At 35.2% G+C, this 18,704-nt stretch overlaps 1 protein-coding gene and 1 non-coding gene across 2 annotated transcripts; one reads left to right on the top strand and one right to left on the bottom strand.

Annotated features, from left to right (window-relative positions):
* Positions 1-6,422: 6,422 nt before the first annotated feature.
* On the bottom strand, positions 6,423-18,051 carry LOC107878518. The gene is made up of 22 exons (XM_047415499.1): positions 17,809-18,051; positions 16,151-16,678; positions 15,162-15,472; positions 14,968-15,057; positions 14,194-14,325; positions 13,962-14,080; positions 13,485-13,649; positions 12,623-12,728; positions 12,144-12,249; positions 11,930-12,040; positions 10,849-11,012; positions 10,623-10,740; positions 9,381-9,605; positions 8,724-8,914; positions 8,392-8,559; positions 8,187-8,292; positions 7,971-8,108; positions 7,677-7,835; positions 7,357-7,569; positions 6,990-7,184; positions 6,835-6,906; positions 6,423-6,758 (listed from the first exon to the last, which is right to left on the bottom strand). The coding sequence occupies exons 1-22, from the start codon at positions 17,854-17,856 to the stop codon at positions 6,600-6,602; spliced, it is 3,624 nt and encodes a 1,207-aa protein (XP_047271455.1). The 5' UTR covers positions 17,857-18,051; the 3' UTR covers positions 6,423-6,599.
* Positions 11,140-11,221, top strand: LOC124886294. Its single transcript, XR_007043380.1, has one exon. It is a non-coding gene; the product is annotated as a small nucleolar RNA Z195/SNORD33/SNORD32 family (small nucleolar RNA).
* Positions 18,052-18,704: the final 653 nt, after the last annotated feature.

Below are 18,704 nucleotides of genomic sequence, written 5' to 3' on the forward strand. Positions count from 1 at the left end.
TGAAAGTTTAGAGGTTGCTCAAAACTATTGCCCAAAAGTAGAGAACTTAGGAGGAATATATTTTTCTTTTACTTTGTTAGTAGGTGTATCTTTTGTTCTCAAATAGAGTGGTTTATATAGGTGAAGAACAAAGGAAGTTACAAGAGTGAGTTAATGGTGAATTGAATGAATTAACTCCTCGCCAAATGAATTCATCCGTTCAAGGAATGAGTTAACTTATCAAGAACTAACTCATTAAATGAATTCTTACGTTCAAGGAGAATTGAAAACACACAGTTACAAAAGAATTAATAAGTTACATTTTCTCACAATGTATCTTGTAAATGTATTTGGACTTCTCTTTTTGGATAAGGTTAAAGAAGCTTTAGATTTTGACTTTGCATTCTAACCATTTATTAAAAATGTTTTCAATCCCCCACAAATGCAAAGACAAAAGAATAGAAACATTTTTGTGCAAATAAAAGGAACATGTACTTATGTGTCAATATCTTTCGATTTGAATTGACTCGTAGTGATATGAGGCAACAACAAATATCCAAAAAGTGAAGTACTCTTGAACTAGATAGACATAAGTTGAGACCCCCACAACACATACCATATCCTTGATTTTAAGCAACCTCCGCGATACTACAAAGTGCTTTTATGGTCATGCACACAAACCTTGGGTCTCATGATTGCTCTAGAATGATAACCTAAGTCTTTCATAAAAAGGTGACCAACCTTTTACACTCACGTCGGTGATCCATCAAGTCTATCTCATAGACCACCTTAAGGCTATGGATCATTAAGAGCAAAAATAAGTTCAATCTTATAATACACTACCTCACACCATATGGATAAGATATGTAGTGTTTATTGACGGCCTATATGGCTTCGTTTGACCACAAATGGGTATCCACCATATTATCTCAATCCATGAGCTTTAGCCCCATCCCCCTCGACGATTCAAGGACCATTTTTCTTGTCAAACCCTTGGTCATAGGATCCACCAAATTTCTTTCGGATTTTACATATTCCAAGAAAATAACACCATATTTCAACAATTGTTTAACTGCACCATGTCTGATGCGAATATGTCTCTTTTTACCTTTATATTCACTATTTTTAGCAATCTCAATTTCCGTCTGTGAGTCACAATGTAAAGAGACTGTTGACATTTGTCTTCCCCATAAAGGCACATATGTCAAAAGATTTCTAAGCCACTTAGCTTTTTGCCCTACCAACTCGAGAGCAATGAATTCAGATTCCATGGTAAAACGTGCTATACAAGTCTGCTTTGAAGACTTCCACGAAATAGCACCTGCATCCAAAGTAAACACATAGCCACTGGTTGAGTTAACTTCATCATTGTTAGTAATTCAGTTTGCATCACAAAAACCTTCTAAAACATTAGAAAATTTATTAAAATGCAAACACCAATTCATAGTACCTCTCAGATACCTTAACAAGCAATGAAGAGCATTCCAGTGTTCACTACTGAAATTATGAGTATATCTACTCAATCTACTAACAGCATAAGCTATATCAGGCCGAGTATAGTTCATGAGAAATATTACACTCCCAATTATTTTAGCATACTCAGTTTGAGAAAGATTAGAATCTCTATTCTTTTTTAAGTGTATGCTAGGATCATAAGGAATTCTCACTGAAACTACATCAAAACAATAAAACCTTTTCAATATTTTTTCAATATAATGAGACTGACACAAAGAGAAACCATTAACAGTTCTTTTAATTTTATTCCTAAAATCACATCAGCTTCTCCAAGGTCTTTTATTTCAAATTTAGAAAATAAAAATTTCTTAGTCTCATTTACAACATTTATATTTGAGCCAGAGATTAACATGTCATCCACATATAAACATATAATTACACAGTCTGATCCTATCATTTTAGAATAAACACATGTATCAGATGAATTAACAACAAAGTCATTATCTATTAATGTGAAGTTAAATTTTTCATACCACTGCTTAGGTGCCTGCTTAAGTTCATATAAAGACTTTCTCAATTTGCATACTTTATCCTCCTGACCTGGGACCACAAAACCCTTAGGTTGAGTCATATAGATCTCTTCCTCTAAATCACCATTTAAAATTGCAGTTTTGACATCCATTTGATGTATCACTAAACTGTGAATAACAACTAGAGCAATAAAAGTTCTAATGGTCTCTATTTTAGTCACAGGAGAATAAATATCAAAATAATCAACACCTTTCTTTTGGTTAAAACCCCTAATCACAAGTCTAACCTTATATTTATCAATTGTACCATCATGCCTCAATTTCTTCTTAAATATCCACTTGCTACTTATGAGTTTACAACCTTTAGGTAAATCATACAAGTCTCATGTGTGATTAAAAACTATAAAGTCTAATTCACTTTTAATAGTCTCTTTCCAAAATATCGCATCTATTGAACTCATTGCTTCATCATATGTATTAGGGTCTTCTTCTATTAAGTAGATAGACATTAATTCATCATTTAAAGTATCGATATCAAAATCTTCAATTAAGAAGGTGGTGATAAAATCAGGACCAAATCTAGTCTCAGGTCTACGTCTTTTACTCCTTCTCAGTTCATTTTCATGCTCATTAGCAATAATATCAGATACAGGCACAACATGAGAGTTAACAGATATAGATATATAAGTATTATTTTTCACATCACTAGGCACATCATTTTTCAAAGAAAAAACATGCTCAAAAAATTTTGCATCTCTAGATTCACAAATAGAATAATCATTTAATGACATAAATCTATATGCAACACTATAGAACCTACATTTACTCGTTTAAATCAGGTAGACCAATCTTAGCTAAACACCCCCACACTTTCAGAAATTTCAAGTTAGGGGCATATCCTTTCCATAACTCATATGAGGTCTTGTCTAACTTTTTATGAGGGACTCTATTAAGAATATAACATGCAGATAAGACAGCTTCCCCTCACATATAGTCAGGTAGACCCGAGCTTAAAAGTATAGAATTCATCATTTTCTTAAGTGTTCTATTCTTTCGTTCGGCTACACCATTTTGTTAGGGAGTATAGGGAGCACTAAATTCATGGATAATACCATTTTTCTCACAAAAATCTTCTAGAGTTTTAGTACTATGTTCACCGCTACTATCAGATCTAAATCTCTTGATTTTTCTGTCTAATTGATTTTCTACTTCTGTTTTTAATTTTAAAAACATGCTTTCAGCCTCATCTTTAGACTTAAGGAGGTATACCTTAGTGTACCTAGAAAAATCATCTACAAAAGTAATGTAATACTTCTTTCCACCTTTGCTAATAGTGTTCTTAAAATTTGCTAAGTCTGAATATACTAGTTCAAGCAACCTGATCTTTCTGCTAGTAACATATTTAAAAGGTTTCTTGGCATGCTTTGCTTCTACACACACGACATTTAGAAATATCATCAATATTTACTGCAGGAATTAATTCTATTTTTCTAAGTCTTTTAATAGAAGCAATATTAACATAACCTAGTCTACTATGCCATAAATTAATAGACTCAGCAATATAAGCAGAATTAGAAATATTTCCATTGACAATCTCTTGATCAATGTTCAAGTACAAATAAACCCTCATTAAGGTATCTCTCCCCAATAAAGTCTCCTCTACGAAAAATAATTATTTTATCAGCTTAAAAAATAAGTTTAAGGCCTACTTTGTTGAGAAGTGCTCCAGAAACTAAGTTTCTATGGAGCGAGGGAACATACAGAACATTGTTCAAGGCTAAATTTTTTCCAGAAGTTAATTTAAATAAAAATTTTCCTTTACCCATAACTCCAGAAATAGTGGAGTTACCCACGTAGACTCACTCGCCATCGGTGGATTCCTCAAAGTCATGAAATAATTCTTTGTTAGCGCAGAAATATCTTGAAGCGCCTGTGTCCAACACCCAATCAGTCTTGTTAGCTGCCAGATTTGCCTCGACGATTACTACAACAATTACTTCATCACCCTCTGTAAGATGAGCTTGGGCATCACCTTTTCCTCCCTGTTTTGGCTTTTGTCCTTTTCTTAGATAACACTGGACATCCCTGTGACCAAGTTTTCCGCAGACAAAACAAGGCCCCTTTGATTTTTTAATTTGACTCTTTGACTTGTTGAAATTATTTTTCTTTTTCACTTGTTCCTTATTCTGAACATTCTTTTATTTGCTTTCGTTCCTGTCTTTTGCAATAGTACTAGAAAATTCCATAAGGTTAGCTTTAGAAGAATTAAGAGAAAGAGCTTTCATCTTATCTTTAAGATAGTTTGCCTCCTCTGTTCTCATGTAACTGATAAGTTCTTGGAGAGTTAAATTCTTTTTCTTATGTTTCAATTGATTTCTGTAATCACTCCAAGATGGTGGAAATTTTTCAAGCAGAACATTCTCCTGAAGAATCTCACACATCTTCATACCCTCACTGAGAACATCAACAGTTAAATTTTCATATTCGTGGACTTGTTCCATGATTGATTAATTGTCAACCATTTGAAATTTAATCCATTGCCCGACAACATATTTTTTATTTCTTGCATCATCGGCACCATATTTCTTCTCTAAACTGTCCCATATTTCCTTAGCAGCTTTGTAACTAATAAATAAATCAAACAAATGATTAGTCATATGATTCAACAAATGTCCTCTAACTGTTTTGTTATCTTTTTCAAATTTCCTTTTAGCAACATCATCAATCACAACATTGTTAGAGTTATCAGTAGGAGATTCATTAAACAAAACATAATCAACTTCTAATTGTTCGAAGAAAATCAGAAGTTTTTGTGACCAACGTTTAAAATTATTTTCGTCCAATGGCTCAAGTTTTGACAAATCAGAAAAAAATTTGTTCAAAGAAAGAGCCATTTATCAATATTGTATGTAACGAAATCACTTTCAAATTGTTGAAAAAAATACTACAATATTGATATGGAACTGAAATTAATAATTATAATAAAATAGTCACAAATGCTGTGTCGTGGCAAGCCAATGCTTTGAAAGCGATTTCGGCCCTACTCCGGTGCAAATCCTTCTAGCCGGTCGCTCCCCAAGGTTCCACAGCTACTTCCAAACACGTGCACTCGTGGCTGAAAGTTTGGAGGTTGCTCAAAACTATTGCCTCAAAGTAGAGAACTTAGGAGGAAGATATTTTTCTTTTACTTTGTTGGTGGGTGTATCTTTTGTTCTCAAATAGAGTGGTTTACATAGGTGAAGAACAAAGGATGTTACAAGAGTGAGTTAATGGTGAATTGAATGAATTAACTCCTTACCAAATGAATTCATCCGTTCAAAGAGTGAATTAACTTATCAAGAACTAACTCATCAAATGAATTCTTATGTTCAAGGAGAATTGAAAACACACAGTTACAAAAGAATTAATAAGTTACATTTTTTCACAATATATCTTGTAAATATATTTGGACTTCTCTTTTTGGATAAGGTTAAAGAAGCTTTAGATTTTGACTTTACATTATAACCATTTATTAAAAATGCTTTCAACCACACCCACCACACTTCTATACATCAATTGCTTCTTGTGGACATTGGCTCATGAAGTTTATGCACCCGAAGCATGTAGCATAGTGTAGAATAAGAACAAAAATATTAGTATTAAATTGTAACATGTGTAGCAAATGAAAAGAATATAATAGTATTAACGAGATATCATTTTGTTAATGTGTAATGATGATGCTATCAATATGTATACTTTTTGTTCTTCTTTTATTGACATTTTATTTACCAGCACACTATTTAATTTTAAGGCTTTAGCTGAAACTTCATAATTTGCAGATTAACCAATTTTTTGAAGAACTAGTTAGTTTATTTAGTATAAACTGATTAAGGCGGTGTTTGGAAAAGTTGAAAAGTGCTTTTAAGCACTCATTTTAGATTTAAAAGGTGTTAAAATAAATCAAAATACAAAAGTAGGTTGGTACCAACTTATGACTTTAAACTTTTAGCTTGTAAGCTACTTTTTAAAAGTCATTCCAAACACCCCTTAAATGTCTTTTTTTTAATTTTATTTTACAAACAAAACATCAGGTATGAATTAAGACTTCTTCTAAAAGGATTTTGTATTAGTCTATAATATCTTCTTGTTTCGGCTATTTTGGATATTTTATTGTGATTAAATGAAATCTTAAGCACTTCTTACAAGAGTTCCATTCTCCTTACAGAATATACTGTTGATGAATCATTTTTGCATTTTATCTCTAAAATGAAATTGGCCTATATCGTGATTCCTTAATTTGATCAATAGTCAACAATTATATATACAATCGGCCATCGAAGATTCTCTCTCATTTCAAAGAAAGAACCAACACATGACAGAGTCTTAGTAGCTCAGTTGGTTGGCTGTGTGAGTTTCCATCTTATTGGTAAGTTTTCGATTCCCCACCTTGTAAAAATAAAAAAAAAATAGGACACAACCTGGAAATAACATTGGAACTTTGAGACGAGAGTCTTTTATTCAGCAATAGCTTTACATACAAGAATATTTTGAGACAAAAAGAATGGGAATTTTACATACAAAAGAATATATGAACATGAAGAAATGCATAGTATATAGTATACCAAGAGGATATGGAAGGAATGTCTGTATATTCCCCTAAAAGTACAAGTAGTTGGAGGAATCTGGACAGTTGCTAGTGTCTCTACAGAGTATAGCTCGAGCTTCCACAATTGAACGAGGAGGCTCAATATCCTTGTCTTGCAACGCGTTCCCTTGCAATCTTTGCATTTGCGAGGCAAATATATCGTCCAGAACCTGTAAAGTAAATCATGCAAAATACGTTTTCAAGAACCATTTGAATGATATTATAATGAATTTTGATTGTACTTACCCCAAGAGCATGATAGGAACCGCTGTACCATACTCGATTCTCTTTTCTTCCTTCTAAGAATTTCAGTATGATCTAGCAGTATGAGAAAAAGAACAAAATATCATTAGATGGTCGTTGAATAGCTCAAATTTGAGATGTTCACTATGTTAACCAACCTGTCCCATTTTGTCCCAATATCCACGGCAGATTGCAACAAATATTGCACTCGTAAAGACTTCTTGCAAGTTGCTTATGGTATCTGAGAGTTGTGAATTCAGCATTTGTAGTCTTTCGCGGATTTCAGCCTCCCCATCTGTTTCTTTTGTTTCCTCTAACATCCTCTGCAAACGTGTGCAACGATTCGATTGTGTCTGCAGCAGTCAAAAATTAGAAGAAGGTGAACGAACCTCATTTTCACACATTTTATTTATGTACCACAAGTTGTGATATGATATAGACGGGTAAAATATACGTTAGCTATCACATGGTTTTGACTCTGATCGATAAATATAACTAGAATGTGAGATAGTAGTTGCTGCTTACATTATTAGCAAGCTTGACTATTATTGCCTGCATGTAGTTTTTGTATTTAGTCCTCAGCAATACTGTAACTCCATTCAGTTGCTCGCCGAAATTGGACTTCTTCTCTCCATTCGCTGTCGCTGGTAGATAAGACGCCCATGACTTCAAAATGTCTTCTAGTTTACAGTGTAGGACGTCAAGAATTCTTTTGATTGTGTTCAAGAAAGTCCCCAACTGTCAAAACAAGGCGAGGCAATTTAGAGCTCGCGTCTCTCATTTTTGATATTCACCTTCCACACACACTGATTCCTAATACCTATCCATCTATTACTAGCAGTTACCTGATTAGGAATGCTATAAAGAGTAGTTGATTGCCTTCTTGCTAATTTCTGAACTTGCATGCCCAGCTTCTTTGGAATGCTATCCTTCAGGGGCGTCAAGATCTCATTGTACTGTTTCTCCATGGCTTTTATGATTGCTCTTTCTACATTAGCAACAGCCTATATATGACATCAACGGAAAGCACTATCAGCAAATAGAAGGGTTGTCTTACAGTTATTTGGTACATTTGCACAGCCATAAAAGCACATCAAGCATGGTCTGCATGTTTCCATAGATAGCAAAATAGAGCTTACATTCTCGAGAATGATGGTGTACTGAGGCCAACGGTTGATCACTACTTCATACTCGGTTAACATTTGTTTGGTTTTTTCGAACATTTCTTCAGCAAAAGGAGAAGTAGAATAGTTTGTAACTACTCCAGACCATAGCACCTGAAAGAGATGATAGTGTAAGTTATATGCTGCTTCATCAAACCAATTGCATCTTGGAAAGTATAGAGCAAGGTGTACCTTTTCTGCCTTGCAAAGCTCAAGTAAGTGAAGTTGCATATCTTCTATCCATACCATTATATAACTATGAAAGAGACCCCTTGAGTCTACACCACCTTGTACTGAGCTGAAGAGTGAAAGGAAAGAACAATGTGAGAAAAACTCGTCGAAGCAAGCCTCAAAATAGTATTTGTTTTGATACAAGTATACTTTTATTCAAAATTACCTGAGGTTCCATGAGTCTAGGTTCCTCTCAAAATCAGCTGCTGCAATCAAAAGTTCATTCACATGTGGAGAAGGACTCGATGGAGGCCATGCAGCAAGAAAGTTCTTGAGCCTCTTACACAATTCTGTGCTATAAACTGAAGCCGTGATGCTAGAGAGATCAATTGAACTGGAAAAGGAATGTACCATGTAAGTTAATCAATGACAATTTATGAAAAAAGAACCTGGAGCAGTATTTGTAGGCAAAATTAACCTATCTGAACATGAATTTTGTTGAAATACATGCAACATCTGATTGATGCCAAATGCATCTTTCGATTAGTTCCAACGCACCTAGGAAGTATATCTTGGTTATGAATCTTAATATCCGCCTGGATTTCATTTGATATGTTGGAGCAGAGGTTCTTCATCTTCGAATAGGCAGTGGATATTGTTACTGAATCCATGACAAAGCCATCTAGGTTTACTGTCAAGAAGTCATCAGTTTCCATCATGTGTTTTCGACACCTCTTTGCTGCTGCTGTCTGTTAAATCATAATATTGTTAGACTAATAAGACAAAAGGTGCAATCAAAACCAGACAACCAGCTGTTGCATAAAGACTTCTGCATTTATTTAAAATGACCTACTTGCATTGTTATTTAGCTTGGTTTGTCTAACTTAAAAGCCATCAAGTGCAAAACACAGAATATTGTATCTTTTACCAAGCAAGAAAGTCCATGTTTCATTCATTTCTTCTTTTTTTTCCCGTCTTTTTACCATGACCATTATCTAGAGAAACCAACTCCACTAGCTTCCACCAGAGTACATTTTGTAATTAAGAATAATAAGTTTTTACAGCAAATTCTAGAGTCGGTAATTGGGATGGATGTCAAGGTTGGCATCAATATGTGAAGGGTGAGTAGATCAATGTAAACACTCAGTTTAAAAAATACTGGAGAACATTAAAATGTCTAATCTGAAATTTTAGGACATGTAAAGGAAGATAAACCTGTATATAGTTCCTAAGTGTCATTTGTGCATCTTGAGCAAGTATATCATGGAGAAGAATGTAAATTTGCACGGCAGGAGCAAGTGCTGGTGCTGCAGTTTCTGGTATAGGAGCTGACATGTCTGCTAAACCTGTAGGACAGCTTTCATCCAGTGACTTATAGTTTTCGAACACAGTGGCCAAGAGACCTTCAATCTCAGTTTCACAATCCAGAAGCAAACTTTTCTGAAACAAGAAAAAACAGTAAGTTTGCACCAGCTTCAGCTCAGGTACCTGGTTTCGGCCAGCTTTCAAAGATAAGCCGGTGTAAAAATAGTGAAAGGTAACGGATTAGATGAGCCACTTTCATCAAAATAGTTCCATATACATTTCTCTTCAGTTTCTGAAATTGCATTGACCTCTAGAGTTTCTGAAAACAGTTGAGAAGAGTAAGGTTGCTCTGGTGTGTACTAACTAAGATACCATCTATCTAATGATAATTCACAACTCAAGGAGGGATCCTGAAGAAATCATATTTAAGGATCCATGAGTGCTTCTATCTCGAGGAACCAAGTTTCAATCTTTAATGAGATTTTCTGTACATAAATGGTCACATGCGATATGAAAAAAGATAATTATGCTGACATGCTTCATTTGGAGCAACAGAACAAGAAAAGTTGAACTTGCTCTCTATGTTTGAATAGAGTGATTAAAAGTGAGGCTGGTGTTGCAACACTACACCACAAGTCTAATTGGATGAACTGATTTATCCTCATTAAATATAGTTGTTTTGGTTGTCTATAAGGTTTAAAAAAGTACATTCTCCTTTTAACACATTTTGTTTGACCAAGTGACCCGTCCATAAGAAAGAAGAAGTTCAACTACGTTACTACTTGAATTGATTAAACATGCGCTTGAAGAAGGACGTGGACGTTAAAATATCATGCTAAGATTGAAAATGCAGAAAGTATTATGTTACTTTGGACCTTCTCTAAAATGGTTAAATTTCCCATAAGAAGGAAGAGTTCAATCTTTTCTGGACAGAGTAAAATGGAAAGAAGGTCAAAATAGAATGGCAGAAGGGAGTAACATGTTTGAAATAAAAAGGATGCTACAACGAATTTCAGAAATTGTTAGAAATCTGGCAATTATCGGAGACTAAATTAGAATTTCTGTGGAATTTGATTTTGTGAAACAACTTTCAATAGCTAAATCTCCAGCATCATATCAAGCTTGAAGGTCTGTGAGTTCGGAATTTGATACCTCTTGTCTTGTCATACTTCTGTCACTCCTTGCCTTCATAACTGGCACAAGTAACTCATGAATGAGCTCCAAACAATCTTTTGTTGGAGTTGCGACGTCCATGACATATGAAAGGTACCTGTTGAACTCTCGTTATCAGTTTTTGTTGGAGTTGCAACATCCATGACATTCAAGAAAATATAATAATCGATATCTGGTATTGTATCACATGCTTAAAGTACCTAACCTCAATCTAGTATATGTATCTGTTACCCCATAGTACTCAGAAAATTCTGTGAGTAACCAGTTCCAAGGTTCCTCAGACCTTAAACGTCGTGCACAGAATTGTTGAGCACGCATAGAAGCCTCCAGTAGTAGATCATATGCAAGAGTCTCTGCAATCGGTCCACTCTGTCATAAATGGGAACCAAATGCATATTCACAAGTTATTACTAATTTGAAACCAAATGCATATCACAAAACACCACACACAAACACAGTTTGAGCACTAAATTTTAACAATAACAGGTATTTAATACTGAAGTGTGATGATGCTTATCCACATTATCTGTAGAGTTTCAATGATGAATTCAAATACATGCACTACCATCTGATCTTATAGCTTTTGTTGTCCTCTTTAAGTTTTTTGGTTTCTATTGTTTTGTGGTGTATGCGATTTGGTTTAGCTGCATAAACTAATCTTGAAATCTCATGATGGAAGATTGTTTGTGAGCTGTTAAAGCATCTAACTCTTTCCTTGTCTAGATTGTTTTATTTTGAGCCGGGGGTCTATCTGAAACAGCCTCTCTATCTCACTTCTGAGGTAGTGGTATGTACTGCGTACACTTACCCTCCCCAGACCCCACTTGGTGGGAATATATTGGGTATGTTGTTGTTGTTGTTGTAGGCATTTAATACTACTGAACTGCAAGAGGACCTAAGGTGTAGACACCTCAAGTAAATGGACTCAAGTCAAAAGGGCATATGGTTAAGTGTCTCCAGTGAAATGTCATTTTAGCATCTCAAATGTAAATTGCTAGAACAATATGACTAAATCTCGAGAACAGAAACAGGCACTGATGCTGATTGAATGTTATGCTTAGGAAGTTAGTAGGTGAACCAAATAAATTAATAACCACTTCTTAAGGAAAAGATATTGATTTAACTTAGAAATTATACTTCAACAGATTCAAATTTAAAATTTTTCTCTTCTGGCTTGAGTGGAAGAACAATTGGCATTATCTCTCTTTTGTACTCATATTCGACCCAAAAAAAAAGCATATGACATCGAACTGAAGTGAAACTTAGTGGAGTGTCCAAGGTTAAACCTTGACTTGTGCCGTCTCATCGCTTGTGATTGTACAATTGATTGATAGCTGGACCTTCCCAACACATTCATTATCATCATGATAAATGGGCCACCAGCGAATCTTATCGCTCTGTAGCAATTACAAAACTGATGTAAGAAGGCGATAATGATAAAACTTTAAAAACTGAATAAATTAGTTAAAACATAATGACATATTGGAGGATTAGACATACATTATTGTCAGCCACAGCTGAAACTGGTATTGAAGTTCGACCCAAAGTACTTTTCTTCATATCTTGTACTTCAAGTAAAAGAGCATCACCTTGGTTCTCTGGAAAACTGAATTCAGAAACATGTGTTATCTTGTCTGGAGAAATTAACATCTCAACATCACGGGTTCGATCCACGAGCTAGATCATCATACACATGTTTCAAATAGAAATCTGGAAGTACAGAACTATGCATAGGATGCAAAGCATTGGGACATGGAATCACAAAAAATTATAACCATCTTACTTTTAACTGAAAAGGTGACCTTATAAATAAATCAAAGAAAAGAAGTTCCTTTAACCTCCCATATAAAGCTTATTCTAATCTTGAGCAAACAACTTGATGTCTCCACTTCTTAATTGGAGCAAGTGCAAGCCAAGATTATTCAACTGGATTCTGTAGAGCCACTTTGGACAGCGAAAGAGTTAAATTAAAAACTTACAAGTCATGGTGATCACCACTTCCTGGTACCAGCGTAACAGCAGAATTTGGTTCGAATTTACTATCTTCAGTTGAACTCTTCAGGAGAACTAAGCATCTCAGGGATTCTGCAGAGAACGTAGTGGAAAAACAATCATCTCACTGATGTATGAGGATCCAAAAAAAAACTCTACATGTTTTTGTTTGATTTTGATACGTTCAAGGATCTACTTATTTTCAGGGAGCTCACATGAAATCTGAACACACATAATAACCTACATAGACCATCAGTGTTTTATTAGGTAACGAATCAACTAGGCCTTGATCTCGAACTAGCTGGGGTCGATTGTATGAATCTATGGGAACCATTACTCTTGATTCAGGTCATTTCATTCAAATACTTAATATTTTGTGTTCTAGGATAAATTAGGAATTCTTTGAAACTAGAGTGTCTCTAAGTCTCACACTTAAATTGACATACAATCCACGAACATACTAAATGCCTCCTTATACACACATTCTATTGCAGATAATTACTGCTAGTTGGTACTTTCTGCTTCCACTGTATTCTAGAGGTAGTAGTTCTTCTGACACACTTCTCTCCATGTGATTTAACGTCTAAGATATCCCCCCTTTAGCACTCTTCAATCATCATATTTTCACACCTAGAGACCATCATACTTTACCAGGAGAGAGAAAAGAATAAAATCAACCAATCAGTTTGCTATTTCATCCTCTAGAATGACCATTCTAACGAATCAAGTATAGCTTCCGTCAAAATTCAATAAATCTTTTAGAAGAGTCTTTTTCTACTCAAGCATTTCAGACAAATAGTTTCCTCAATCCAACGGAAGAGAATGAATCTTTCAATAAGAAGTACTAACCTTCACATGTCAACAGAGATGAATGAATTTTAAGAGAATGGATTCCATGTTTCACCAGTGACGAAACATGTCGGACATAATCTGCTCCTGCCTGCATGCTAATTGCCCCTCGCATTGAGTCTGTGCTCTTAAGCTTCCTCTTTGGTATAATTCTTAACTTCCTTACTGCAATTGGTTTTGATACAGTATCAAGCATCATATACCGTATTTAAGTTAAAGATACACATTACACTACAGTAACAGATCTACTAGTAGTTTGACAGCTTTTATTTCATTATCTTCGTCTGGCAGATATACAGGCTGCATTCTATCTTCATCTTGAACATTTAAAAGACCACATTCCAAAACATCTTAGTCAAAAAATAAGTTGACTTATCAATGTTAACTGGAACATTCCAAAACATCTTAGTAAAAAGATAAGTGGGCTTATCAATGTTTAACTGGTATATAATGTGTCTAAGAGAAAACAAGATATACCTTCCACACGAACCTTCCCGACTAACTTTCTCACTTTCAAGGGCAATGTCTGTCCATTGGTCTTATGAATCCTTTCTGTTGTCTGCATGCTTCGAGGTTGCAACAACAGTGTCTGCAAGCTGAGAATTTGGATAAGATGGAGGGACTGGTATTAGTCATGGAGATGATCTCGTACCCATAAAAAGGTGTTTTGTAAGTGATTCAATGGGAGAAAAGAAAAGTTTTAGCATACCAGAAAGCACTTCGAAGAATCTGGCATTCATCACGTAAAAATTCAGGTGCCTCAACACATCCTCTTGCCCAAGCATTTAGGCATAAACGAATACAGGCATCATAAGCTAGGAGAACTTGCCATCCGTTTTGACTGTTGTAAAAAAAAAAAAAGAAAAAAAGAGAAAAGCTCAGTAATTGCAATCTAAAAGAAAATTAGATTCAGCAAAAGTCCACCTCTTTTTTGCACCCTAAGGTGGACTGAGACTAAGCGAAAATGTTTAAATGCATAGCTATTTATAGTAGTAAATAATGTGAAGAGGGAAGCAAGAGTCTTTGGCTTAATCAACATAAGGGATATGCTAATTAAGTTATTGGTAGGTTCTTCTACTACTTTAATAAGAACCCACTAAGAATTCCTGCAGCTTAGCTTTTTTGCTCATGATTCCAGTCACCTTAATCTCTTAAATCTTGCCAAAATATTTTCTTTCCTTTTTCTTTATAGAAAAAGGGAGGGGCGCTTTTTCAAGGGACCGTCTTCCTTTTGCAAAATATCATAACATTAACAATGTTCGTCATGAAACACAACCCCCTTATACTCTTTAATAATTCCTTATGAGATACCTTCTTAGAATACAGTTTTATGTGGAGTTATGCTGAGTCAAGGCACATGTTAACAGCACAGGAAATGACACAGTTCCACACACTTATATAAAAGAGAGTAGTTTAGCATTTTAATAGTAAAACGGAGAAACAAAAAAGAGAGCAGTAAGCAATCAAATGAAGTGAAGTAAACCTGGTATCATAACGGCTTGGAAATCCCACCGAGTTCCCTTGCTGGAATTGGGGCAGTGCATTTGTTTCTACAACAGTTGCCTTATCTCCCCTGCACCAAAATGAATCTGTCATTGGTTTCTTGAACTTCATGCTGAAATGAAGGACATTTATGAATTGTTTCATATTCCAAAGATTAGTTCAACTTTTTCACACCCTTTGTTATCAGTCTCCGGAAGAACTTGGTTATTTATATAACAGGCCTCTTCTGCAACTTTTGGATTATTTATCTTGTCGCTGTCCTGTGTTCTAGACAACCCTTCGGATATACCCAATCCATTTCCATACCAGGTCTCTTCTGGTGTTTCTGAAAAACCTTGCTTGCTATTATGCTCAGTTCCAGTCAACCCTCCAGAAGTGCTCAATCCACTTGCTGGTTCAAAGTTATCTTCATCTGCTCCAATATCCACTACTATTGGTGGTGCACTCGGGGTTCCTAAATCAGTAAGCTTACCAACTGGTGTTGCCTGTATTTACAAATAGTTAACTTCTCAATAAATAATCAAGGGAAGATCCAGCATTATAGTTATGGGTTCGACAGAAACCAATCATTTAGGCTAGAATCGTGCATTTGTGTTAAAAGATTCACTTAAAAGGCAGCCCGGTGCACTAAGTTGTTGCTATGCGCAGGTCGGGGAAGGGCCGAACCACAAGGGTCTATTGTATGCAGCCTTACAAGGTTGTTTCCATGGTTCAATATGTATAAATAAACTATTTAGAACCTAAAAGGCAAAGACAATTGTGATTCAAAACCCATAAACTAAAAATCCTGATTCCGCCCCTACTCCTCATCAAGAAAAACTCAAATTAGAAACATTACTATATACAATCAATCGACTGACCAATATGAATTAATTGTATTGTGCTGTACTAGATTATATTTGGGCAGGGACAACAACAACAACATACCCAGTGAAATCCCACAATTGGTTCTAGGGAGGGTAGAGTGTACGCCAATTTCCTAAAGACCCTCGGCTCAAGTGCATCAAAATCATAGTAGCTATGAAAAAGGAAATACGGCAGTGGAGAAAACATGTCAATTCAATTAACGCAGTAAGTGAAATACAACAATAGATGGTCAAGGATATCAAAAGCAAGAAACTACATGTATAAAGCTAATATTGCGATTGACAAGGAATTCTTACATAGGCGCTATGTGGTTGCACTTTTTCTCGCAGATAGATAGGAATACCCAAATTTTTAGCTTTCTGTCCACTTCCCTCAGTAAATCTCCTAGTATTTCCTGGTACTTCAATTCGAAGATTCTCTTGTAAAATTCCTCTATTCAGTGTGGAACCATGTCGATTGCTCAATCCAGCTCCTTTAATCTGACATAAATTTGTACCTTGGTCAAAAACTTTTGTCCCCAATGCTTCTTCTTCTTCTTCTTCTTCAGAGTAATGGCCAGTAAGTTCATCTGAGGCGGAAGCAACACTCTCACTCTCAATTTCTTCATCATCATATTCGAAATCGCAATCATCTTCATTGCTGTCTATGCTAAGTGCCACTGTGTGAAGTGGTTTCAAAAGACCAGAATGAAACTTCAAGGGTGGCAATACATGTGAATTCGGAGTGTAATTAGCCAAAGGCGATCTCGGAAGTGAGTATCTATCATCAATCTTTTCAGATAAAGGCGACCTTGTATTACATGATTGTTGTTTTCCTTCAGATCCCTGCACCCGAAATTTTACCAACACAAAGTTTCAAGATTCAGTATACCAACAACAACATACCCTGTGTAATCCCACAAGTTGTAGAGTGTGTGCAGACCTTACCCCTACCTCATGGAGTTAGAGAGGTTGTTTCCGATAGACCCTCGTCTCAAGGAAAAGCAAGTTTCAAGATTCATTTAGGAAACTAAAATATAACAAACCCCACATGTAAAAATAGTTGATTTATATAAAAGTTAAGAATTTCTACATTTTTTTGTAAATGAAGGTGGTATTTGGGCCTGCTTGGGCATAACTCTATTAATTCCACGGGATACTTGACCCCTCCCAGCAATAGGTACCAGGTAACTCTACCCGCCAAGGGTGGGATAGATGAGAAGAAATCACACCTAGTGTTTTGTCTCCGGTGAGATTTGAGCCTGAGACATCATGGTTCTCACGTACTTCATTGATCACTAGGCTACACACTTAAGTGCCAAAATTTCAGACAAAATTCATTCAAGAAGCACAATTAACAAAACCCACTGAAAAATAGTAAATTTACACAAATGCTGCATAAATTTCAACGATTTTACGAGACGAAAACAAGACGTATACAAGAAAAATGGCAACTTTGTTGTTACCTGTATGATCTAGTTAATTGCGGAAAACAAAATTAACAAAACCCTACGTGTAAAAACAGTTTATTTACACTAAATTTGCAGAATTTCGAAAATTTAGCAAGTGGAGTCGGAGAGGAAGGTAGAGTGTACGCGGACATTACCCCTACCTTGGAAGGTAGAGAGACTGTTCTCATAGACCTCCACTCAAGTAAAAGAAAGTTTCAAGATTCATTCAGGAACAAAACCCCACATGTAAAAACAGTGGATTTACACTAAAGTTGCAGAATTTCAAAAATTTAACAAGTGGAGTCGGGGGGGAGGTAGAGCGTACGTAGACATTACCCCTACCTTGGGAGGTAGAGAGACTGTTTTCGAAAGATCTCCACTCAAGTAAAATCAAGTTTCAAGATTCATTCATAAAACAAAAAATAATCAAAACCCAACATGTAAAAATACTAGTAAATTTACACAAATGCTGCATAAACGAAAACAAGAAGTAGTGTAGAAGAAAGATGGGAGCTTTGATGTTACCTGTTTGATCCAGTTAATAGCAGACTCATCCAAACCTTCAGTAAACATTTCTTGATTGTTGATTAAGAAATTAATTTGATTATTTGAAGGATTATGGAGAGTAATGATAGAGGAATTTGGCAAGGAAAACAAGAAAGCAAAGAGTATAATGGAGGAAAGAAGAGAAGAGAGACAAGAAGAGCGCTATTCAACTGAGTTGTAACGGCTAGTTTGAAAAAGGAAGTTTAATCCCTTTAATATTATGATATAATATATGGTGTCCCCATTATTTATTTGATGTTCTTTCTACACTAAAGTCTCTTTTTCCGTTAAATTAAAGAGAAAAATTATTAGTGAACTGTCCCAAAAGGTCTTACAAAACCGACAAATAAATACTCCCTCCGTTCCATTTTATCCGTTCTAATTTTCTAATTTAATGCCCCATTTTACTTGTATTTTTTTACTTATCAAGATAACACAAAAAAAATTTTCCCATTATACCCTTAATGTAATTGATTACTCTTTGCTATTAGTCATCCATCAATATTGAAACTAATAACAAAACACAATTAAGAGGGATAAAATGGTAAAGTTACATTATCAATCATTGTTTTCTTAATAGCTGTGTCATCCCAATTTGAAACGGGTAAAATGAGACGGAGGAAATACATGAAATAACTTCAAGAAAAGTCTTGACATAACTGGTAAAGTTGTCATATGATCAAAAAATTATGAGTTCAAGTCTTAAACATAACTTCTAATCGAGTCCTTTTTCGGACCTTGTGCATTGTGAGAGCTTTATGTTCAAACTGTCCTTTTTTTAAATACACGAAAAAACTTCTTCATCAATTTGGTGAGTCAGGGTTAAGGTATGAATTATGTTGTTGTATTGCTTATCACTTTTCTATGGCAAGTTA

The sequence above is a fragment of the Capsicum annuum genome, chromosome 7 (assembly GCF_002878395.1).
Source record: "Capsicum annuum cultivar UCD-10X-F1 chromosome 7, UCD10Xv1.1, whole genome shotgun sequence".
Taxonomy (NCBI): Eukaryota; Viridiplantae; Streptophyta; class Magnoliopsida; order Solanales; family Solanaceae; genus Capsicum; species Capsicum annuum.